At 35.3% G+C, this 26,224-nt stretch overlaps 1 protein-coding gene across 1 annotated transcript; it reads left to right on the top strand.

Moving 5' to 3' along the window:
- The first annotated feature begins 18,686 nt into the window (after window positions 1–18,686).
- LOC120119236 lies at window positions 18,687–25,212 on the top strand. Its single transcript, XM_039139084.1, has 11 exons — window positions 18,687–18,949; window positions 19,582–19,666; window positions 19,813–20,009; window positions 20,829–20,926; window positions 21,061–21,106; window positions 21,211–21,267; window positions 21,414–21,468; window positions 21,551–21,651; window positions 21,775–21,838; window positions 21,915–22,048; window positions 24,947–25,212. Exons 1-11 carry the CDS (start codon window positions 18,863–18,865, stop codon window positions 25,118–25,120), a joined length of 1,098 nt encoding a protein of 365 aa, XP_038995015.1. The 5' UTR covers window positions 18,687–18,862; the 3' UTR covers window positions 25,121–25,212.
- Window positions 25,213–26,224: the final 1,012 nt, after the last annotated feature.

The raw sequence follows: 26,224 nt of genomic DNA, 5'->3' as shown, positions 1-26,224 counted from the left end.
TATTGAAACATAAAGGGTAATAATAAAAAAATTGCAATAAAACAGTGACCAAATTGAAAGAAATTAAAAATATAAGATTAACTTAAAAAGCAATAAAACTTAGGGTTAAAAATTAAAAGAATTAAAATATCAATGACGAAAATGTAAAATATCAAAATTAAAGGCTATAATTCGAATTATTATAAAAAACTAATAGTATAATTTATTCATAATTAATTAATTCAGGATTAAAATTAAAGGACTAAATCTGTTATTTTACCTAAAATATATATAATTATTTTAGGGACTAAATTATAATAAATAGAAGTTCGAATACCAAATTAAAAAGTTCAGAAATTGCTTTCAGTGACTAAATTACAAAGAGTACAAACTTTAGTGACTGCAGGTATAGTTTACCTACGCGGGAAATTACACACATACCCTCGTCAAAACGACGTCGTTTTGATGAGGGTATAAATACCCTATAATCAGCCTTTAAAGGTCATTTCTCTCTTTTCTTTCTTTCTGGTTCTCTCTTTTACGAGAAAACTCTCTCGTCTCTCTCTATTTTTCCCTCGTTGGAGGGAATTCCGGCAACTGCCAGCCACCGTGCTCCAGTGGTGATCGCTGCCGTCGGCCACCATACACGGTGGCTGAAAATTACAGATCTATACCAAATCGTAGATTTCTTCAACCCAAAATCGAATCCGGTTTTTATTTCTCCTAAAAACTCCCCAAAATTAGTAGATCTAGAAAAACACTAACGGTTTTACCTCGGTTTTCACATGGTTTTTGATGACGTTTGGGCTTTCCGAGGGAAAGTTGCTTCTCTTCCTTCGTTTTTTGTATATATAGTTGTTTGTTGTTGGGTTTTTGGTACCTTGTTGTCATCGTTCGTATCTTGCTTCTTCGTTCTTACTCTGTCGCTTGCCGTTGTCCCTTTTTTGCAGGTTCGATTCCATCGACGGTGTTCTCCTTGGACCGGGTAAAGAGTGGCCCTCGAGGTGAGTCCCCGAACTATGGTGGTGACTCACCATAGGGCATTGACGTGTGTGGCTTCGTGGCACTTCTGGAGTCTTCGGCGAGGCAGCGGCGTCGACAGTGGAGTGTGGACATGAAGGCGGCGGCCGCATGGCTCTAGGGTTATGGTACCCTAGGGTTTTCTGGTGGGACCATCTGGACCGTTGGATCAAGGCCATATCCAACGGTTGAAAGGAGCGGCGGCTGTAGAAAAAACCCTAATCTATTTAGGGTTAATATCTTGGACCGATTCTAGACTTGGGCTAGATTGGGTTTGTGATCCATTTGTAATTGGGCTTCGGGTTTGGGCTTGTAATTATTTGTTAATAATAATATAATAATAATAATAATAATAATAATTATAATAATAATAATTTTAAAATGGAAAAATTAGTGTCTACAATTGCCCCTCTTTGCTCATTCTTGTGTTAACAAGAATAGAGCAAAGACGAAAAAGACAATAATTTTTTCATTTGGTTTCTTTTGAGTAGGTTGAAAATGTTGAAAACATTCTGCCCAGAGGTCTTATGAATGGCCTGGATGACTTATCATCTTGCTCGGAAAACTTACAGATGACCCGGAGGATTTAAGATCAAGAAACCTTTAAAAATCAGTTTCTTAAAATCTCATTTGAAAACATCATGCACTGGAGTTCTTACAGATGGCCCTGAGGTCTTGAATATTAAAAAGCACCCTAAGGCTTTTTTTTGAAAACATCCTGCACTGGAGTTTTTATAGATGACCCTTAGGTCTTGAATATTAAAAAGCTTCCGAAGGCTTTTTTTTGAAAACATCCTGCACAGTAGGTCTTATGGATGACACTGAGGTCTTATCATCTTGCACTGTAGGTCTTACAGATGACCCAAAGGCTTTAAATATCAAAAAACTCCCGAAGGCTTTTTGAAAACATCCTGCAGTGTAGGTCTTATGGATGACCCTGAGGTCTTATCATCTTGCACTATAGGTCTTACAGATGACCCGGAGGCTTTAAATATCAAAAAGCTCCCGAATGCTTTTTGAAAACATCCTGCACTGTAGGTCTTATGGATGGCCCTGAGGTCTTATCATCTTGCACTGTAGGTCTTACAGATGACCCAGAGGCTTTAAATATCAAAAAGCTCCCGAAGGCTTTTTGAAAACATCCTGTACTGTAGGTCTTATGGATGACCCTGAGGTCTTATCATCTTGCACTGTAGGTCTTACAGATGACCCAGAGGCTTTAAATATCAAAAAGCTCCCGAAGGCTTTTTGAAAACATCCTGCACTGTAGGACTTATGGATGGCCCTGAGGTCTTATCATCTTGCACTATAGGTCTTACAGATGACCCGGAGGCTTTAAACATCAAAAAGCTCCCGAAGGCTTTTTGAAAACATCCTGCATTGTAGGTCTTATGGATGGCCCTGAGGTCTTATCATCTTACACTGTAGGTCTTACAGATGTGGGAAATAGTTTACTAAGTAAGAAACTTTGGAAATCGTTTTCTTACTATTCAACAATTTCATTTTCAGAAAAGATTAAATGAGAAACTTTGGAAATCGTTTTCTCATTTTTCAAAATAACTTTTTGATTGGGTAACATGCCCCATTTCAAAATAATGCTTCATTTGTTGATTACGACCATATATTCTTCAGATGTTTGCCTCTCCTGATGTGATTTGAATTCTACTTTCCCTTTGTAAGATATTTTCCATAATGAATCTTCTTTTTTCATACGAAGACCTGTAAAACTTCATATTTGAATGCCATTAAATGTATCAATGTAATGCATTGTCTATTATGCAAATGATGTTCTTATGAATGCATGAATGTTGATGCAATCTTCATTTGACTTCAAAGTGGTGAACTTGTTATTCCTTCACTTGATCATTTATTTCCAGGGTTACCTTTGGATATCAGTGTAGCAACTCATGCTATATTTTTGAAGAACCATTTGATTAACTTGTATCTTTGTGTCTTCTTTGTTTCATTAAAGTCTCAGAAGAAATGTTTCATTTATGGAACTCTGGTTGTAATCAGAATCATGACCTTGTTGTCCCATTTTGTCTTTGATAACATCGACTTTCTTCGTCTTGACTTGTGTAGAAATCCAATAAAGCTTTCATCTTTGAAAAGAGAATATATCATCTTTGAAGAGAGAACCTATCATCTTTGAAGAGAGGATATATCATCTTTGAAGAATGAATCTATCATCTTTGAAGAATGTAGATGTAGATATGCTAAAATCAGCAGAGATAAATTAAGAGAGTAGTATATCTTCTCATTTGACTCTTGAAACACATCATAAGGAGGATTTATCCTAATTCCTTTCATGTCTCCACATCTAATCAGATCTCGAACAAGGTAACTTGTACCATATCATGTCGAGATGTTTAATAACAACCTATTGTTCAATCTTAGTTGGCTCCACTAGTTTCTTGTTGTTAAAATTTCAGCTTCCCTTATGTGGAAAGAAATCTTTATCATATCTCACTTCTAACCTTAGGGTTGAAGAAGACGAACTTTATCTTGAATCAATAAATGGAAACAATATGATCACAACATTGGTTCAACACCATAATCACTGGTTCGTAAAACATTTGACAATACATTCATCCTTTCCTATGGCTTCTGCACAGATGTTCTGTAAAACATTTGACAACACATTTATCCTTTCCTTTGGCTTATGCACAAATGTTATGTAAAAAATTTGATAACACATTCATTCTTTTCTGTGGCTTCTGCCCAGATGTTCTCAATCATTGAAGCTCCTTGCATAGTGTTCAAAGTTTTTGTATGATGTCACAAGACCACTTGAGAACAAAACTCAGTGGGAATACAAATGGGATGATGGTGTGTTTTATGATAAAAAAGTTGGTCAAATTCACAAAATATGCTAGTGTCGAATTGAATAAGAGATACCAACTGATCTTGATATCATCTCAGGTAAGGGAAAGTGTGATACCGATCATGTTTTCTTCCATAATGAGTGTTGTAGGAAGTAGAAACACATCAGCTATAGGAGCCATGTACAGAAGGAGGTTCATGGAATTCTTATTGTTGTAGATGAAAAGCACATGATAAAACCAAATGGATGAAAACTCAGTTCACCTCGACTGGCAATGATAACCCAGTAACAATGGGAATAAGGGTAATGTACGTAAGTCGAGCCTCTCTCTTCAATGTCATCAAGTAAGCAAAAATTGTCTTGAAAAATAGCTTCGTAGACCCAACAGTATGATTGAAACTAACCACCATGAACCTCAAAGAAATATTTCTAATCATCACCGACACACAAAAGACCAAATTCAAAGCCAAGATCTTGAGGAACTGAATCCTGGATCGAATGGTGTGCATGGGGACAATCTTTATCCATGCAACTATGATGTAGCTTAACAAAGAACATGTTGTCATGTGACACATGGTTAAGAAGATTGGGTATTTGAAACCATACTTGCTGAGTAAATATTTGTTCAAATTAATGATCTTGACACAGGATGATATGGGCCTTCAGTATGCCCCAATATTTGCTAATACAAACGTTCAAAATGCACCAACATTCCCGATTATGATTGAAATGGGCTTTCAGCATACCCCAAAATTTGCTTTTTTTGTTGATGTTAACTTTCAAAATGCCCCACATTTTCATATCGATGTGCCTTCAAAATGCCCCACATAGATCTGTTTGAAGTGGCCTTTAAAATGCCCCAACATTCGCTGATACAGATGTTAAAAACATTACTTCTTGCTGAGATGAACCTCCAAGAATGCCCAAATATTCATATTACTGTGAGCCTTCAAAATGTTCCACATGGATCATTTCTATTTGAATTAGGCATTCAAAATGCCCCAATATTATATTTCTGGTTGAAATGGGCTTTCAGCATGCCCCAACATTTGCTAATGTGAACGTTCAAAATGCATTCAAAATTGTTTTCTTGTTGATATGAGCCTTCAAAATGCCCCAACTTTTCATACTGATGTGAGCTTTCATGATGTCCCAAATCTGTTTATCTTGAATACTCTCATTCTGGTGTCACTAAACAACAGTGTTGTCAAGTAATTTGAGGAATTATCCTTCATGTTGTCACAAACTTAAGAAGTAATCAATCATTCTGACGGAAATGTCTGAGATATGTGCCTCTTCTGAATGGGGTGCCTATTTTTTAGATCTGAAGGAATCTAGTCAAACAGAGTGGTATAAATCGCTTGGTAATCCATTTTAGGCTGACAAAATGGCTTATCATCTTTCGATTTAAAGAGACATGTTCCCCAGAGGTATCAATGTCATGTCTCTTTTCTCTGGGATCGGTAGTGGAGAAGTTGCCCTCTACCGGCTCGACATACCTTTGAAAGTAGATGTGTAAGAACTGAATGATGATCGGTTGGAGCAATTGATGAGTAGATTTGGCGGATTCGACCTTATTTTCGGTGGCATCTCGTGTAACAACCTTATCGGAAGAAATAAACATCATCGGGAAAAACTTGAAGATTTTTTGTTTGTGTCTTTTCTTGTAATGGCTACTACAGCAACTGCCTTTTATGTTTCTCCAAGATATGCACTGACATATCCCACTCTTCTCGAACCATGGAAATGTTTAGTTGATGATAAAATTGGTTATCTCTACTTTTAGAATCCTGTAACTAATGTTACCCATTATGAAAGGTATATAAGTGTATAATATGTTCCAATATCTTATTATGTGCCTATAAGTTCTCAAATTCAAGTTCAGCAATCTTCTGAAGGACATAATGAATATAATACTGACAAAGAAAATGATCGGCATGGAAGAGGCAACAATGATGTATCAAGACTTGAGCCAGTATCACAGCATAACCAGAGTGCATGTGATGGACTTGTTCATTCCTATAATACATCTTATGAGACTTATAGTTCTGTGATTGGAGGATCTTTTAGGAGACATGGATTAGTGGCTGAGGAAAGTAATTTGTCTGGTGATGCTTAGCCATCAATATGAGATAAGTGTCCCTTTTAAATAGGATAATCTTTCTTGATGAGTTGCTAATAATGTCATAGGAGATTATTACAAGCTCAATTCTACTAACTTTCTGGCTTCTTGGACCACTTTCTTTCAAGAAAGTGAAATGCTTCATCATTCTGGCCTCGCTCATTCTTTTTCTTCAATAGAGGTAGAATAAGCAACAATTTGCTTCAAGGACCTTCCTCATTTGAGACTGTCCTATTTGAAAATGTTTTTCTCCCTTTCTTTATCGAAGAATGAAATAATTTTGTAAAGTATTGCCCATTAAAGGTTCACAATAGAATGAAATCATAAGCATGAGTTCAAAGAATATCAAAAGAATCAACAATTCTTTAATGTTTAAGAATTATATCTCTTTGACAAGTATCCAAAATTTGGTTTGGTTTCAGGACGGCTTTCCTATTTTCTATGGTTACATCTATTTAAGATGTCAATCCTCTCTCTCTTTGTGAACATTGTCGCATACCTCACTTTCTTTGACTTGGTATCATTAACTAGATACGTACAAAAGGACATAATCTAGCATAACGGTTACTAGACCTTCTAGAATACTTCCGTTTCAATTCTCTGAAATCCTTGATAAAGCAGTGTGAAAACATCGATCTAATAACCCGATTTTTGTGTGTACGTGTGTGAAATAGACTATAACAAGTCTTCTTTTTCAAAAACTTCTTTTGCCATTTTGGCTAGCTGAATTCAGCTTTATTGACATTAGTCTTCATTGGACTAATTAAAGGGTTCAACTCATCACAATGTATTTGACTTGACAATCACAGTGGAGTAAACGTCGAACTGCCAAATACCCGATCAAGGTCATGCTTTGAATATATGACTCTTTTTTTAGGAGAACTTGTTATAGCCTATGTGTTTGGTAGAATTCAGAAAATCTCATTACCAAATTTCAATTTCCAAGCAATTGACTTTAACTAGATTTATCAAAGTTTCATCATCAAACTTCATCAATAGAAAAGCAATCTAGTCAGCTTTGCAATGTTACAAATGATGCCCCACATTGAACACCTTTATATGTAAATACCAAGCCTTTTGCCTAATTCATTACATTGGAGAAAGCTCTCTCATTTTTGTGGAAAGGGTAGTGTTTGGGTATATTTCTTCTGAGGTAAGGTCAAGGGTCCTTGTTTTTCTGGTTTTCAATCTTGATATTTTGTCAAAGATTATAACTCTAATCATTTAAAGAGTTTTTTAATCCGGTTGATATTCAAAGAACTGCAAGATTGCAAAATTGATTCAATGCTCATAACCTTACAAGCAACACAAATTTATTTATTGGACAAAAGGCGGAGAAAGGAACAAAAAACATATGCAAACAATATGCTGAAAATAGAAAGGTACTACAATGATATATAATAACTTTCACTTGTTTATTTAGCTTGCTCTATCATTCCTTGAATGTTGGGTGTGTACTTTGCCCAGGATTTTTATCCTTATTTGCCCCCCATTTCTTAATCATTTCTTATGTCAAGACTCTATTGTCAACGAGCATCACTATTTTTTTAACAATAGCCTACAATTGCCCGTAGAATGCCCAAATACCCCCCAAGTGGAAATCACAAACACTACCTTGATCATAGCTATGAGCAGAAGGGTTTGGTGACATTTTTATTAGTCTTGGAGTAATGTACTGACCTTTAATCAAATGAGGGTACAAGTCTAAAATGGAAGTTTGGAACACCTCCAAAGTATTTCTTGATCGCATGACTTTCTTTGGTCGATCCAAACAACTACTAGCTCTTTTTCTTTTGTAGTGGCGGGGATTCTGGATGCGACATTCATTCATATCATCAGCTTTTGCTTTTTGATCCGTCGGGCTCTTGGATGTGACTTTTGAGTTTCCTTCACTGATTACATTTTCAATTAATTCTCCATTTGTCATAAGATTCTCGAATCCTTCGTCGGATTTGCCAACATTAACTCAAAGAAAGAAGCAGGAAGGGAATCACTAAACATATGTGATATCTCTTCTTCTAACATGGGAGTTTGAACTTGTGCTGACATTCCTCTCCATCTTAAGGCATACTTCTGAAATCCTTTATTGGCTTTCGTCTTTACTCCTTGAAGATCCATACGTGTTGGAGCTAAGCCTTTAACATACTGATATTGTCCCAAAAATGCATCAGCTAAATCAAACCATCTCTTAATCTGCTCTTGGTTCAAATGATTGTACCATACTACTGTTGGTCCAACAAGACTATCATGGAATGAGTGAATTAACAAATCATCATAATTTAAATATCCTTCCATTTTTCTGCAAAATATTCTCAAGTGGATTAGGGGACAACTGGTGCTATCATATTTCTCAAAATCAGGCATTTTGAATTCATGGGGAATAACCAAATTTGGAACCAAGCTGAGCTCTCTTGCTTCTAATTATTTGTGAGAGGCATTATAACCTTTCATATTTTTGATTGCTTCATCCACCCTCTTGAATCCCTCTTCATATTGTGAATAATTAATGAGGCTATTCTTTGGGCTCGAGTGGGATGCCCCACAGTTTGTTATCATTCTTGATTTATTGATCTGGCAGCATTGTTGCTCTTTAGCAATTATTTCTTCTTTATCAGATGCCATCCCCTGAATAATTTGATTTGATCCATTTTGTAGAGAATTCGATGCTTCTTTCCTTATATCTTGATGTAACTCTCTCAGTTGTTCTAGCCACTGATCCTGTAATCCCTCATGAGATTACTCCATTGTTTTTATGATGATGGTACAGTAATATAAATAAATGATCTTGATTTTACTGTTACAAAACCTTTCATGAATTATTTACATGTTTTTATAACCAATGTATATAATAATACTTAAATAAATAAAAAATATAATGTAGATACAAAAATGCATAAATGCAAAAAAATAAGAATGCAAACTGTGCAATGCAACAACAAACATAAAAGTACGAATGCAAAATGAAAATGCAAAGATGCAAAATGCAAATGCATGTATGAAAAAGGTGTTACTCAAGAGTGATCATCTTAAAACAGATTTCATTGAACACAAAAGTTTCGATACATTAAACAAACTTTTACATGTAGGGGATAACTTTCACTCCTAACTTCTCTATTTCCCTTAAAAGCCAAATTAACTTCCACTCATGCTCAGGTGTGGAGTTGTCAATCTGCTTTAATTCTCTTGTGAAGCCAGTTAACTCTACCAGCTTATGAGCCACATTGTTTGCTTGATCAGCAACTTCCTTCATGATGTTCTCTTTTTCCTTCATTTTCTGTGTCAATTCTCGGAGTTGTAAATAATGTTGTTCACTTTTTCTTGTGAGATAATCTTTGTGTTCAAGAAGTTATCGTACAAGATCTCCATAATCATCTAAACATTTCTTCAATGTCTTGTTCTTGGCTTTAGTGGCTTTTAATTCAGTATCGATCTCATGCTGATGGATCTGATATGATACTTCCATGTTGGTCATAGAACTATTCAACATTTGATTTTTGGCTTGACATTTTCCAAATTCAATGACAGTTGTATTGCGTCTTTCTTCTGCAACTCGTAAATCTTGAGAAAACTTCTTGGCTCACCTTTCATGTATGTTGCGGTTCTTTTTCAATTTGGTGACCCCTGTTATCCACTCTTCTGGGGTGTTTCCTATACCAACATTTTTAAAGGCTTGACTAACCTTTTGGAAATCCTCATGCATGGTTTCTATTTATGTGCTCAATTTATCGTTTTCAATCTTTAAATGACGTATTTGAGCCTCGAACCTCAGCAAATCTTCTTTCTTCTGGACGCCCCTACTGATACTCTTACTTTTGAACACTTTTGGTATTAATCTAGCAGGACCTTCAGTTACCAAACTAAGTTGATCATTGATCATAAACTCTAAGATTCCATGATCCAAAATACATTGGACTCGATATTTGAAGGCAAGGTAATTCTTAATTGTATGTCTTTGAGCTCCGGCATAATATTCACAATAAGCATTGATGTCATACCAATTCGGATACAGAGGTTGAAACAGTTTCATATAATGAGGAGACGCTTCTCGTGCTTCAAGTAGATTCTCGTACAACTCCTCATACGATATAGGGATAGTATCGAAATGAGAACCACCTTTTATCCTGGATTAAACCTGAGTTTCAGACGTCGGGAGCAGACTAAACCTTGACGATTTTAGATTACATGATTTATTCCCATTTATGGGAGCTTTTACAGTTGTCACCATTTCTTGGGTATCTCCAGACAATTTGTGAATGCAAATGATGATTGTCTGTAATTTCTCAAATTGGTTAGGATCAGAAGTCCCTTGCATATCTGAAATTGTAGGATTATATTCATTGAGCTCTCTCTCTTTTTGTGCAGGAATCTCTTTTCCTTTGGCCAAAACAGATATTCTAACCATCATCTTGGACATATTCTCTCTTATTTCTCGTATATCCTTTTGCTCTTCAACGGGTATACGATCTTTGGGTGCATAGTTCTCTTCCATCCTTGGAGCTCCCTCAGAATGACATTCTTTGGTTGCGTCATAGTTTTCTTGATCATAAAAATTTTTGTCCATTTATGAAAACTTTTCAATTTGATAAACACTCTCTCGAATCAACACCTTCTGGTTATGACATGATCACGCAATGCAAATGCACAAGAAATCCATATAAACAAGTTAGAGTAAAATAAAATGTATCTACAAAATAGATAACAATAAGAAAAAATAAAATGGTTAGTACCAACTAATGGAAAGAAAAGATTCTATCTATCAAGGTATAAATCCTAACCTCGTGCTTTCTAGTTCCATGCTTTGTTGGGAAAAATTAACCTAACCGCATGATTTCTAGTTCGCATGTATTTATTCAGAGAGAGAAAAAAATAATAAATTAAATAAATTAAAAGCTAGAGCTTATTTCTCCTTTGTGTAAACCTACAGACAGAGTGTCAGTAATATCTAAGATCAGGTGAATTTATAGGGTTTATTATATGCAAGGTTTCGGTTCTAAGAGTAAAGGTACTCGAATTGTCCTTGTTGGTGCCCCCTTGGGCTGCCAAACCCTCAATCCTAGTCCATTACAAACTTAAGCGAATCGAGTTCAATTCGAGGGGACACATTTCCCTATGCCTGACACGGAGAATAAATTCTCACGAAGACGTCGCTTTCACTCCCACTTAAAAAGAAAAGAGCTCAATTATAGAGCTTATGTTTATGTAATGCAAGTGTTGTGTGTGAGGAGAAATTTTCACACAAAAATTAATATCTAAAAAGCAATCAAATATAAAAGAGTATAAAATAAATTGAAAGAAATCAAAAGAATCATAAATTAAATAAAATTGAATTCATAATTAATTATAGAGACAATATATAATCGACTTAGGTTTGACTAGGGTTTCCCAGCGGAGTCGCCAAGCTGTCGTAACCGATTTTCGCCCGGGCACGAATTTTCCTTGGCGGAAAAGTAAGTAAATAAATAAATGGTTTTTATTGAAATGTTTTGGAGTCGCCATCGACTTTTTGGGTTAGGTAAGTCGAATACCTAAAAATCATCTTTCAAAAAGGTTTTTAAGAAAACAAAACTATTTAAAATATAAACTGGTATGTGTATAACCAAAAGTTTGTTCTTTTTAGTAATAATAGAATTTAATAATTCAAATATAAATTTAATTTATGATCCTCTTATTCCAGATTCAATCGCTGAAACATATGTAAAATGATTTTTATAAATTATAAATAAAATATTTATTTATTTAAAAAATATAAGAAAATGACATATAGTTGCTTTAAGACAGCCCATTTCTTTGATATTAAAAAATAAATAAATATTAGAAAATATGATAATTTAAATAAAAGTAAATTAAATATAATATAATATTTTATTTATTTAAAAATATCAGAAAATGACATCTAGTTACTTTAAGACAATCTATTTCTTAATATTAAAAAATAAATAAATATTATTATTTAATTATATATATATTTAATTAAATATATTTATATGAAATAAAATAATAATTAAATACAATATTTAAAATATTAAAACATATAGGGTAATAATAAAAAATTGTAATTAAATAATGACCAAATTGAAAGAAATTAAAAATATAAGATTAAATTAAAAAGTAATAAAATTTATGGTCAAAAATGAAAATAATTAAAATATCAGTGACTAAAATGTAAAATATCAAAATTAAAGGCTATAATTCAAATTATTATAAAAAATAATTACTAATAGTGTAATTTATTCATAATTAATTAATTCGGAATTAAAATATAAATTAATAAAATTAAAGGACTAAATCTGTTATTTTACCTAAAATATATATAATTATGTTAGGGACTAAATTATAATAAACAGAAATTCGAATACCAAATTAAAAAGTTCAAAAATTGCTTTCAGTGACTAAATTGCAAAGAGTACAAACTGTAGTGATTGCGCGGGTATAATTTACCTACGTGGGAAATTACACACATACCCTCGTCAAAACGGCGTCATTTTGATGAGGGTATAAATACCCTATAACCGACCTTCAAAGGCTATTTCTCTCTTTTCTTTATTTCTGGTTCTCTCTCTTTCGAGAGAACTCTCTCGTCTCTCTCTATATTTCCCTCGTTGGAGGGAATTCCGGTAACTGTCGGCCACCGTGCTCCGATGGTGATCGCCACCACCGGCCACCATACACGGTGGCCGGAAATTACAGATCTACACCAAATCGTAGATCTCTTCAACCCAAAACCGAATCCGGTTTTTATTTCTCCTAAAAGCCCCCCAAAATTAGTAGATCTATAAAAAACCGACGGTTTTACCTCGGTTTTCACACGGTTTCCGACGACGTTTGGGCTTTCCGAGGGTAAGTTGCTTCTCTTCCTTCGTTTGTTGTATATATGGTTGTTTGTTGTTGGGTTTTTTGGTACCTTGTTGTCCTCGTTCGTATCTTGCTTCTTCGTTCTTGCTCTGTCGCTTGTCGTTGTCCCTTTTTTGCAGGCTCGGTCGATGGCTTTTATAGCCATCGATGGTGTTCTCCTTGGACCGGGTAAAGAGTGGCCCTCGAGGTGAGTCACCGAACTATGGTGGTGACTCACCATAGGGCATCGACGTGTGTGGCTTCGTGACGCTTCTGGAGTCTTCGACGAGGCGGCAGCGTCGACAGTGGAGTGTGGACGTGAAGGCCGCGGCCGCGCGGCCCTAGGGTTATGATACCCTAGGATTTTATGCGGGGACTATCTGGACCGTTGGATCAAGGCTAGACCCAACGGTTGAAAAGAGCGGCGATTATAGAAAAAACCCTAATCTGTTTAGGGTTAATATCTTAGATCGGTTCTGGACTTGGGCTGAATTGGGTTTGTGATCCATTTGTAATCGGACTTCGGGTTTGGGCTTGTAATTATTTGTTAATAATAATAATATAATAATAATAATAATAATAATAATAATAATTTTAAAATGGAAAAATTAGTGTCTACATGGATAATTTGCTTCTTAGTGGAAATGACATGGACATGATCATTGACTTGAAGAAAATTTTGAATATGAAATTTAGAATGAAAGATCTAGGAGAGTTGAAATTTTTCCTTGGTTTTGAGATACTGAGATCCAAAGAAGGGATATTTTTTAACCAAATGAAGTATGTTTTTGAATTGATAGAGGATACCGGTTTAAGGAATGCTAAATCAGCTTCTACGCCAATAGAACAAAATTTGAAATTGACCACAGCCGAGTATGATGAAGGCTTGCAGCAAAACGATGAAGTCCCTGTAAAGGAAAAAGGTCTTTTTCAAAGGTTGATAGGAAAATTAATCTATCTAACACACACTCGCCTAGATATTATGTATGTTGTTCGCTACTTGAGTCAATTTATGCAGCTACCAAAAAAACACACATAAGAGACAGCGTTGAGGATTGTTAGGTACTTAAAAAGGGAACCGGGACAAAGAATTTTTTTGCCAGCTACAGGAGACAGTACTGTATCAGCATATTGTGATGTTGATTGGGCATCATGTCCTATGTCCAGGAGGTCAATTACCGGTTTTTGTATAAAGCTGGGAGGTTCTTTAGTGTCCTGGAAATCTTAAAAACAGAACACTGTAGCAAGGCAATGGCAATGACAGCAACTGTAATCATATGGTTAAAAGGATTGCTTAATGAACATGGTGTGGATGAACAGCAGTTTACTAAGCTATATTATGATAGTAAAGCAGCGTTGCAAATATCGACCAATCCAGTGTTTCACGAAAGAACCAAACATATTGAAGTGGATTGTCATTTCATTAGAGATAAAATTCATGTATGAATTCTGACATCTCTATGTCAATGACAGCTCATTGTCATCAATCAATAACATGTTAGTCTTAAGTGTATTATTACTGTCCATGCCTATAATAATAATTGACTAAGGATCATTTAATAATAACCATATTATTATATGAACATTACTATCTTTTAGCTTATTTAATGCACAAAAATATAATAAAAGAAAATAACAGTAATGTCTTTATTTAATAAATATGATAAATAATCTATGACAATATAATCATCATATGATTAGTCTTTGGGCTTACTCTAACACTATTTTGATTTCTGTTTGTTACAGGATCTTTATACTGGAAATAATGGCGATTGGTAAAAGGTCTGGAGGCTTATATGAGTTTGGTTTTTTTTCTTCATCTGGTTTGTCTTCTTGTCTTTCTCAAGTTTCTGTTTCAAATTCAAATTTGACCTTTGCTAGTACTTCCAGATCATTAGGTTCTGATTCTGGTGTTTTACATCCTGATACTGGTTGTATGCATTCTTCTACTAATAATATATACTTATGACATGCTCGTTTGGGTCACACTTCTCCTATGAAAATGCTTAAACTTTCTTTACCTTCTGATATTAAATTGAATATGGAATCTGTTAAAAGTTACCTTGCTTGTCCCTTAGCAAAGCAACATAGATTGCCTTTTCCTTTAAGTACCTCCTAAACTGTTTCTATTTTTCAGCTAATCCTTATTGATATCTGGGGCCCTTATTGAATTTGTACGCATCGAGGCCATCGTTTTTCCTAACTATAGTTAATGATTTCTCTCGGTTGACTTGGGTATACTTCCTGATGTTGAGGTCTGATGTTATTCTTATTCTGAAAAATTTTATATCTCTTATCCAAAATCATTTTAATGTTACTATCAAAACTATTCGTAGTGACAATGGGTCTAAATTTTTTAATTCAGAATGTTCTCCCTTGTTTTCTTCTTTAGAAATCATACATCAAAGTTTCTGTGTTTGCACTCCTCAACAGAATGGAGTTGCTGAACGAAAGCATCAACATCTTTTAGATATGGCTAGGCTTTTCGTTTTCCGTGTTCGCATTCCCTTAATTTTTATGGGCTATTCTTCAACCCAAAAAGGTTACCTACTTTTTAATATTGCCACCAAACAGTTTTTTGTTAATCGAGATATTGTGTGTCATGATACCATTTTCTCTTTTAAAACTCCTTCATCCACATATTGATGATTCTTAGTTTCTGGTTCTAACATTGCCGCCTTCCACTAATGCTTCTCAGTTAGACTTTTCTCCATTTTCTCCATTTGTTTCTCAACCAGCTTGTTCTTCTCTTGTTCCACAACCAGATTCTTATTCTACCATTCGTTCTCAGTCAACCTCTAACCTGATTATTCATTCTTCAATTTCTTCAGAATCAATAAGTATACCCCCTCATCCGTTCCTTCTGATGAATTGTGTCTTAGGCGTTCTTCTCGTGTTGTTAAGTATTCTATTTGGTTACGTGATTATTCTCATTCTTGCCAATCGTTTGATTCTGCCCGGTATTTTATTTCCAACAATATTACATATTCACATCTTCCATCGGATACTCAATTGTTTCTTTCCACCATTTCGAATTATTCTCAGCCACAAACTTATGCTGAAGCCCTTAAAAATCCTGCTTGGGTTGAGGCCATGAAGGAAGAAATTCAGGATTGAGTCTAATGGCACTTGGTCCGTTGTACCATTGCCTCTAGGAAAGAAACCATTGGTTGCAAATGGGTGTTTCGAATCAAATATAAGGCTTTTCGTGAGATTGAAATATTTAAGGCCTGACTGGTGGCTAAAGGTTACAATCAGCGATAATGAATTGACTTTGTTGACACGTTTTCCCTAGTTGCCAAATTTGTAAATGTTCGAACTATGCTTGCTCTTGCTTCTTTAAAGAGTTGGCCTTTGCTACAAATGGATGTCTATAATGCCTTCTTGCAAGGTGATTTGAATGAGGAAGTATACATGCAGCTTCTTGAGGGTTTTTGCAGCCAGGGGCAGTCTCAGGATTGTAGGCTGAGAAAATCTATTTACGGGTTAAAACAAGCTTCTTGACAATGGAACATGAAGCTGACAGAAGCCTTATTAGATGTTGGTTATGTTCAGAGAAAACATGACTACTCTTTGTTCACAAAGAAGCAGAATATTAAGATAGCAATATTGTTGATTTATGTGGATAATTTGCTTCTTAGTGGAAATGACATGGACATGATCAATGATTTGAAGCACATTTTGAATATGAAATTTAGAATGAAAGATCTGGGAGAGTTGAATTTTTTCCTTGGTTTTGAGATACGAAGATCCAAAGAAGGGATATTTTTGAACCAAATGAAGTATGTTTTTGAATTGATAGAGGATACCGGTTTAAGGAATGCTAAATCAGCTTCTACGCCAATAGAACAAAATTTGAATTGACCACAGCTGAGTATGATGAAGGCTTGCAGCAAAACGATGAAGTCCCTGTAAAGGAAAAAGGTCTTTTTCAAAGGTTGATAGGAAAATTAATTTATCTAACACACACTCACCTAGATATTATGTATGTTGTTCGCTACTTGAGTCAATTTATGCAAGTACCAAAAAAAAACACACTTAAGAGACAGCGTTGAGGATTGTTAGGTACTTAAAAAGGGAACCGGGACTAAGAATTTTTTTGCCAGCTACAGGAGACAGTACTGTATCAGCATATTGTGATGTTGATTGGGCATCATGTCCTATGTCCAGGAGGTCAATTACCGGTTTTTGTATAAAGCTGGGAGGTTCTTTAGTGTCCTGGAAATCTTAAAAACAGAACAATGTAGCAAGGCAATGGCAATGACAGCAACTGTAATTATTTGGTTAAAAGGATTGCTTAATGAACATGGTGTGGATGAACAGCAGTCTACTAAGCTATATTATGATAGTAAAGCAACGTTGCAAATATCGACCAATCCAGTGTTTCACGAAAGAACCAAACATATTGAAGTGGATTGTCATTTCATAAGAGATAAAATTCAAGAAAAGATCATTCACACAGAACATGTGGCTTCATCAAATCAACTTGTAGACGTTATGACAAAGGCCTTAAGAATTCAACAACACAATCATCTTCTATCCATGTTGGGAGTTAAAAATATTTTTAACCACCAACTTGAGGGGAGTGTTGAGAGTTGTTTGTACAGTTCAGAAGTAGTTAGATTTTTTATGATAGTTAGAAATTAGTTACAGTCAGTTTACTTTTCATTTGTAATATAAATAGTGGATATTACAACAAATGCGCTTGATTTCGCCCTGGGAAGCTTCTAAATCATTGCCTTAAATTAAATTTTTCATTCTCCACAAAATATTAAATTAAATTTGATACTTTTTAAAAAATAATAGATATACGATTATTGTCTTTAGGAACTACATACATCTGCCCCTAGAACTAGAAGAATGCTAATGGCTGCAGTCAATCTTCACAGTACGTAGCTTATGAGTCCCGCCATCACCTTTGGGCTTTAATGATCTCGGCCGGCCTCCCATTTGATTTGTATTCTCAAACGAACTTTTATTTAGTCATTTATGTTGAACATAAATTTATCTTTAATATAAAATCCATAATACAATCCATATGCAGAGGAAGGCAAAACTATTATACGAGTACTTGTACTACAGTGTGAATTGTATTTTGGTTTTAAGTGCTTTTGAAATGAAAAAAAGGGGAAAATAAGTAAAATGATCGTTATCGTAAAAGTTGAAAATAAATATGCTACTTCAGTAAAATGATCGTTGTAATTGTTGGAAAAAAATCTGTTAATTTTATGGAGTAGAAATTTGATTGAATAATGTTACAGTTAATGACGGACACATAATTTTATGTTAGAGGATAAATTTATAAATTTCTAAGGACTAAAATAGATTTTCAATAAAAAAAATATATAGAAAAATTTAAAATATATGATAATTTTAAATTTTCAATTGATTAATTATCCTCGCCTGTCCCTTGGATCCATCCTTTATAATTCTAATATAAAGGTTAATTCAGCATATTTATTATTTTATTATTATTTAATTTACATTAATTTTAATGATGAAATGATTTAAATTAAATAATAATGAATTTGATGAATAGACTGCATTATTTATTTGCAATATCACTAAATAAAATTGTTTGCTCTTTGTTTTTCTAATAACGGACTCTTTTTAGAGTACAGAAAATCGAAATAAACTTGCAGCTGTAGTGAGATGGGTAGAAACTAAAACGCAAGAAATTTTCAGACTGCACGTATCAAAATTCAATGGCTCAATTTAATTACACGTAGCCCATTGTGTTAACCATTGATTGCTTCTATTTAGAGAAACGGAAAATGTCACGAAATGAAATCCACACGTGGAAAGGTTTTGAACGTTACCGCACGACATCAAACTGCTCATCATCAGAGCTCGTAGTTTGTTTCCATTATTGAAAAGAAGAGAGAGAGAGGATTATATTATTGGGTAAGCTTTTATGAAATTCCGTGCCTTGCGTCCCGTACGGTTTAGGCCAAAACGGCTAATTATCGAAGAAAAAGATATCGTTGCTCTTTGATTGGATCAAACTCGATTTGAAATCTCTCTCTGTCGAATGATAGATTTTAGTTTTCTTCCTGTTGAGATCTTAACATAAGAAGCAGAAAAAAATGCAGCAACAAGACGCTTCCTCAAGGCCTCAAAGCTCCGCTTATCTCAACGCGCTCTCCCTAGAAATCCAGAAAAAGCTTCAGCGGGTTCGTTTTCTGTTTTATCTCTTCCTCTTTTTGTTTCTGGATATAATGGAACGTAAAGCGGAATTTAGTTTAGGTCTTTCATTTTCCTTTCCAAATCTCTCTTTTAATTTGTTTTCTTTATCCTTAAAATAGAGAGAGAGCGTATATTAGGGTAACATTCTGGACTCTGGAAAGTCTTATACTATCGTTGTCTCATGTGTATCATTCTCATCATGTTTCCTCTGTTAATTTTAGCCGGGTCTTAGGTTTCTGTCTATATACAGAGACTCTTTCGCAGGAGTTATTTTGCAGGGATTACTCCCCATTACAGAAGCTCATATGATATTAATGACTGCATATGAATACTGTTTAGCTATGTATTTATGTAATTATTTATACATGCATTGCATTTTATCTATATTTTTAATTTTCTGACTGCCGGAGGTCTTTCACGGAAGCTATTCTCAACCTGGCGTTGGGGGCAGCCTACTACCCTACCTCCCCTTACCCCATACATATGGGAATTGGATTTTGTTGTTGTTGTTGTTGTATTCTGGACTCTGGAAAGTCTTATACTATTATTTTTTTCCAAGTTGATCATAAATACTGCGTTTAAGAGTTTCTTGATCTATGTATATTCAAATTCACTGCAGGCATTAGCGTCTCCATCGCAGAGACGCAATTTATTACAAGAATTATTCGCCGATATAGCTTTGGAAGTCGATGATCGAGCCAAAGGTTAGCTAAGATTCATTAACTCGTTTAATTCTTTTTGGCCCATATTGAATTGCGTCCACCAAATAGTTCATTTTCAAGTTGTCCTGCTTTTTTATTTGATTTGAGGATATCTCATAATGTTTGCTTTGTATGGATTTTTAAAACAGGCATAATTCTAAGTAGTCAAGAAGGTGCAATATCTTCTGCGGAGTACGGTGTTAATGGTCGATTGTGCTTTTATGATGTCCTTGCGGATTTTTATGTTCGAGTGCCTGAGAGGGGAAAGCCGATCCTTGATTTGATTGTGCAACTATGGAGCCAGTCATTTGCATCTCACATTTTCTCCCTTCTATTCCATAAATGGGTAAGCAAGCTTTTGATTTGTTCATAGTTCTTTTTTGCGTTTCATCATGGAATTTCTCCGGTGAACTTAGTTTTTCTCCTGATAAAAGCTGTTCACTGGCATCGTAGACTAGGATTTGAGACGTGTCACCTACTCCCTTACCCCAAATTTTTAATGATAAAGAAAGATATGGAATTCAGACTAGCTTTCAGGAATTACAATCTGATTGCTCAATCAATGGAACTCAAATTCTTGCCTTACTGGAGACTATTCTGCTTGTATAATGGTAGTTTAATGAGAATATACGTTATTTAGCTGTTGCTGCTGCTTATTTTTGGTGCTATCAACTTTGTGGATGGTGGTGGCTAGGTCAGGTATAATTGAGTTTTCCTAACCAGATAAAGTAATAAAGCAAAATAAAGATGTGACAAGTTACCAAACTAATTTATTATTGCCTGAAAAATCTACATTATAGTGTAGTTCTTACTGTTTTTCCATACTAATTATAGTTCCTCCTTACAGTCTCTAAATGTAGTTGGGGTTTGATGTACTCCAGGTATGGACGTCTATGTATCAAGAGTTATGTGGCTTAAAATTACCACAAAAGATCTAGTTATGTCATATTTTTATCATGAAGTAGTGCTAGGTAGTAATAATTTTTGCTTCTACTAGTAACTGGTTATTACTCATTTTTATACTTGCTGTTTTATTTTCCATTTATTTCTTCAATTAAGATATCATAACATTCTTGACCGAGAAAAATGTTGTTTAAAATCAGTGAATGATTTTTTGGTTCTCTTTGATGAGATTCTTTACATTGAACAATATTTCTTTCTACAGTTATTTGAAGTTCAACTGGATAATGCAGACATACAACTACGTTATTCCTCTGCACTTGTTGAGGGTGCAACAAATGTTTCTGGTATGAATGCAAATTGGTAATGCTTGAGTACGATTTTTGTTATGTTGCCAAATGCCAATACCTTTAGAAGTTGGATGATGATGATTGTCATTCTTGTTAAAAAAGTGGCATCACTTACAAGGCGTTGAGGATTTTTGTGCTTGCATGCAGGATGGATGTGCAATCCAATACAAGGCGTTTTCAATCTCTCTTTCAGGTAAACCTAAAAGAAACATATAGCTCTTTGGACTGCATGTTTCTGTTCATTTTTTTATTTTGGAGAATCCATCTGTCAACACTTTTCTTCTTTTATGGACTTAGTACCTCCTCGACGAAGTAGCATTGGAGTCGGCTCGGTTAAATAAAATTCCAGTACAGGTCAAATATTTTTGCTCTCTTGTTTTGGTATATCTTAAAGAAGATAATGCCAAGTTCTGGATCTTTGTCTACTTGTTGTTTTCTGATCAAGATTCCTTAGCGACATTTATCTTCTAAAACTGACTCTAGAATTTGTGATTTTTCAGGCCCAGCGAGACCTATACCTTTTACTTTCAAGATTCATATTATTTTACAACTCAGGTTGGATTTCCCTCTTTTGGAACCTTGATTTTGAAATATAATTTGCGTAGTGATATTCCTTATAACATGTTATTCTATGCAGCTGACAAGATTGAAAGCTTTGTTAAGCAATGCCCTGCTTTTCCAAATGCTTTCCTGGTTGGTGGACCAGCAGATATAGTAGTTATTGAACTAACCGACCAGGTAATTTCATATTTCCATGATTGCATGGCATATGTTCAATGATCCTGTTTAACATTATCACCTTAATTGAAAGCCATTGCAACGATCAACATATTCACATTTTGGAAAATTTTCTTTTGCCAGCTTCAAAAATTAAAGGTGGAGCCAGTCCTACTGCATTATCTTTCGCAGAGTAAGGTTCTCCAAGGTATTACCATCGACTTCTTCTAAGATTATGGGGTATCTGAATACACATATATGACCTTAGTTTTTAATTTCTGCAGGCATGGAACTGAGAATGGCCACAAGTACAAGGCTGAAAACCTGTCTGTATAGCTTTACTTCTCCTGGTGGTCCGATGTATCCTACAAGGGCTGTCCGTCATGCAGCTTGGGGTGCCTTAGATTTCCTTTTCCCTGTAAGTACCCTTTTGAACTGCTATTTACAGTGACTTATCTTTCTGAAAGAAAACAAACCAAACAGTCCTCTTTATCTTCTGAAATAGAGTTTGTCAGGACTTGAATGAATGAACTGTGTTAATTAGACTTTATTAACTGAGTTAACCCTGACCTTAATAGTATGCTAATGGAAAGGAGTAACCCATAAATGATCCAAGTACCCAATCACTAGCATCAAAGTTGCTCTGATGCATATTTATAAGCTGTTCGTGTTTACGTGTATGTAGAATCTTAGGGTACTCTTACAAGATGCTTCGATCGGGAATTTGATTTTTGTTTGTCATCTGCCCATTTAGGCAAATCAAGGGATGGCAATAGCAATGGGGCGGGGTGGTTTCTTTGTCATCTGCCTATTCAATTTTTATGCCTCCTACTTTTGAACCCAACCGCTGAAGAAAAATCCTCAACTCCCAACTTGACCCGTCCAAAAATATTATATGTATAATTTTTATATTATTCATTATTACAAGAATAAACTGACTTGACGTGAACTCGGAATTTTTAATTGAAAAATCACTCCGCACCATATTCACCCTTGATTTTCAAATTTAGGCTTGTACTTGAGCGTATTTGAAAACAACAACAACAACAACAGAACCCAATTCCCATATGCAATGAGGTAAGGGGGAGGTAGGGTAGTAGGCTGCCCCCAATGCCAGGTTGAGAGTAGCTTCCGTGGAAGACCTCCGGTAGTCAGAAAATTAAAAATATAGATAAAATGCACTACATGTATAAATAAATACATAGTTGAACAGTATGCATATGAAGTCATTAATATCATATGCACGTTTGTACTTGGGTCGTAATCCCTGCAAAAAAATCCCTGCGAAAATCTCTGCATATAGACAGAAACGTAAGACCCGACTAAATTTAAAAGTGAAGAGAATGTTACACAGAAGTCAACGATAGCAAGCTCAGTTCTAAGCCTTCATAAATACCAATAACATAAACGTATAAAAAGTAGAAGTCATGGAAATTACTACAAAGGCATTAAAAGAAGACAGAGATGATACAGCCTAGAGATGTGACCCACACTACTCGACTACCCTAGTCTTAAGTCTCCATACTTTCCTATCAGAGGTCATGTCCTCGGTAAGGGCTAAATCCATCAAATCAGATCTCAAGCAGTCTTCCCACTTCCGCCTTGGTCGTCCTCTCCTTCTGGCACCGTCGACTGTAATCGACTCTACCCTCCTGACCGCATCCGACGGTAGTCGCCTAAGGACATGCCCAAACCACCGTAGTCTTCCCTCCCTCAATTTTTCGGAAACATGCACCACCCCCAAGGACATCCTAATAGCAGAGTTTGTTGTCATATCCCACAGAGTCCTACCGCATGTCCATCGAAGCATTCTCATTTTTGCGGCCTCTATCCTCCTTACATGATCCTTCTTGGTTGCCCAACATTCTGATCCATACAACAGCGCTGGTCTAATTGCCATTCTATAAAATTTTCCCTTAAGTTTTAGAGGCACCTTCTTGTCACACAAAACTCCAGTAGCGGCCCTCCTCTTTAGCCATCCCGCTTTTATACGGTGTGTAACGTCATCTTCTACACCCCCATCTTTATGTATCATAGACCCTAGGTACTTGAAACAATCCTTTGATGGGAGAACGTGTCCTTCTATGCATAATTCTACATCTTATCGTTTTGGTCCCCACTGAAGTTTGAACATAAATACTCTGTCTTTTCAATATTGATCCTTAGACCTTTTTCTTCCAAAGCAGTCTTCCAGGTAGCCAGTCTACTATTCAACTCAGATTTTGTTTCAGCAACTAGGACAATGTCGTCAGCGAAAAGCATACACCATGGTACACCGTCTGGTGTCGCACGTCCATAATCAAGGCGAAGATGTAAGGGCTAAGAGCCGACCCCTGGTGGAGTCCGATTTCCACTGGGAATGCCTCGGTGTCGCCAACTGAAGTCCTGACGTGTGTAGTAGATCTACAATACATATCACGAATCGCCCGGATATAAGCAGTTGGGATCCGTCTCGTTTCCAAAGTCTTCCAGATCGTATCTCGGGGAACGCTATCATAAGCATTCTCAAGGTCAATGAACGCCATGTGAAGATCTCTAGACTTTTCCCTATATTTCTCCATAAGTCGTCGAAGTAGATGAATCGCCTCCGTGGTAGACCTGCCTGGCATAAAGCCAAATTGGTTTTCCGAAACCCTAGTAACTTGTCTCAACCTAGCCTCTATCACCCTTTCCCATAGCTTCATGGTATGACTGAGTAGTTTAATACCTCTGTAGTTACCACAACGTTGGGGATCTCCTTTATTCTTATAGATTGGTATCACCGTGGACTCTCTCCACTCCTCTGGCATCTTGGCAGTCTCTAAAATAATATTAAAGATGTTGGTCAACCACTTAACTCCCTCTTCTCCTAGAGCCAACCAAACAGTGATAGGAATTTGATCAGGACCAACAACTTTGTCCCTTCCCATCTTTCTAAGAGCCATTTTGACTTCCTCAAATCAATCCTACTTGTATGGCAGTCATTGGCCGTAGTATGATGGTCGGCTGACCCATCAACGGTACTATCTCTACAGAGAGAGGCACCGTCATTAAATAAGCCAAAGAAGTAACTACCCCAAACCCTCTTAATATCATGAGCGTATATGAAAACATTAATCCTTATGTTACCGTTTTAAAATGTTAGGAATTTATATGAACAACCCTTAACAGGTTAGAAGTTTATTTGAGTATATAGCCCCGATAAGATCAGGTTAGGTTGCAGCTTGACAGGTTCATTTATTTTGCGAAACCTAGATAAGTCTATTGTATGCGTCAATGATAGCAGAAAATGTTTCTTTTTAAGCATATCACGACTGTTGTTATTGTTATTTTGCAGGTAGGACGTTACCCTCGACATCTAATAAGTTTGTTCTTTAGACTGTTATATCCTTGGTATTGGCCATCTTCATGTTGGAACTTTATAGTGTCCTTTTTAAAGGCCGTCTTCTATTCCTTGTTGGGGTTTATCTATTCTAGGTGGGAGAAGCTTAGAGCGCCCAGAACAGCTTAATTTATCCCTATCCTTTCTAATATTTCAAAGATTGATGCAACAAGTTATGCCTTCAACTCTAGGTTGTATAGAAAGTGTTTTCTTTTTTTTGCTATGAGAATGTGTTCTAATTAATTTTAATGTTTACAAAAAGGAATTCATATAAAGATCATTAGTTTTTTCGCGAACAAACGACTTCAGTGGTTATGGGGTTTGTTGTTAATTATTGCCCCTTAAGTTTCCGAGTTTGAGCACCACATATGTCGGGGTATAAACGTTTATTGTCAAATATTTGAGAGTCTTTAAACATATACTACTTGAATTATTTCAGATTTATTAAAAAAAAAGAATCGTTACTTTTTTAATAGTATGGAGAGAGGGTTAAGCCGAACTTGGACTTAGCTGCCTAGTATCCTTGAATAGAAATTTCATGGAATGATTTTTCTCGACCATTAGACGATTAATCGAGATTTAAATACGTCAACATTTTTAGTAGTCTCTTCGTTCAGTATGTTCACTTAAGGAGAAACCAATTTCAGTTCAATACAAGATTTGACATGAAACTCTGAATTCAATACAATCAGTTCATGAGTTCATCCACTGAAATTCAATACCCCATAGGATATTGTTTGGGGGGGGGGGGAATCCTATTTAAAGATTAAACCGAATATATTTTTGCCAAATTGGAAAGAAAAAGCCTTCTTCTGAAGATATATAAGATCATAGAGAATGCAACGGTTCAACATCACATCATATAAAACTAAAATTGGTAACAGAGCAGAAACTGCTAGGAGTTAAAGAACCGTCTTGTATTCTTCGAACCAGAAACAATTATAAAAAAAATAAAAATAAAAGAATAAAAAAACAGGATTTTAAAGTTAAAATACTTTTTAATTTAGGTTGAAGAGAGTCTTAAAAGTCCAATTTTATAACTTTAATCGTTTTGCAAAACAAAATTATACATTTATATCAAAGACTATCTAAAATAAATATTTTATTTATTAAAAACACTTAAAATTGCACCTTAAAATAAATGTTTTATTTATCAAACAACATAAAAAAACGCACCTTTCACAAAAACAAAAACAGCTCCTTATTAAACAAATTGAATGAATTAACACAACA

This window comes from Hibiscus syriacus, unplaced genomic scaffold, assembly GCF_006381635.1.
Source record: "Hibiscus syriacus cultivar Baekdansim isolate YM2019G1 unplaced genomic scaffold, ASM638163v2 tig00000991_pilon, whole genome shotgun sequence".
NCBI classification, from domain to species: domain Eukaryota; kingdom Viridiplantae; phylum Streptophyta; class Magnoliopsida; order Malvales; family Malvaceae; genus Hibiscus; species Hibiscus syriacus.
Note: the sequence above shows the minus strand (reverse complement) of the source record. Positions and strands in the feature narration are given on the sequence as shown.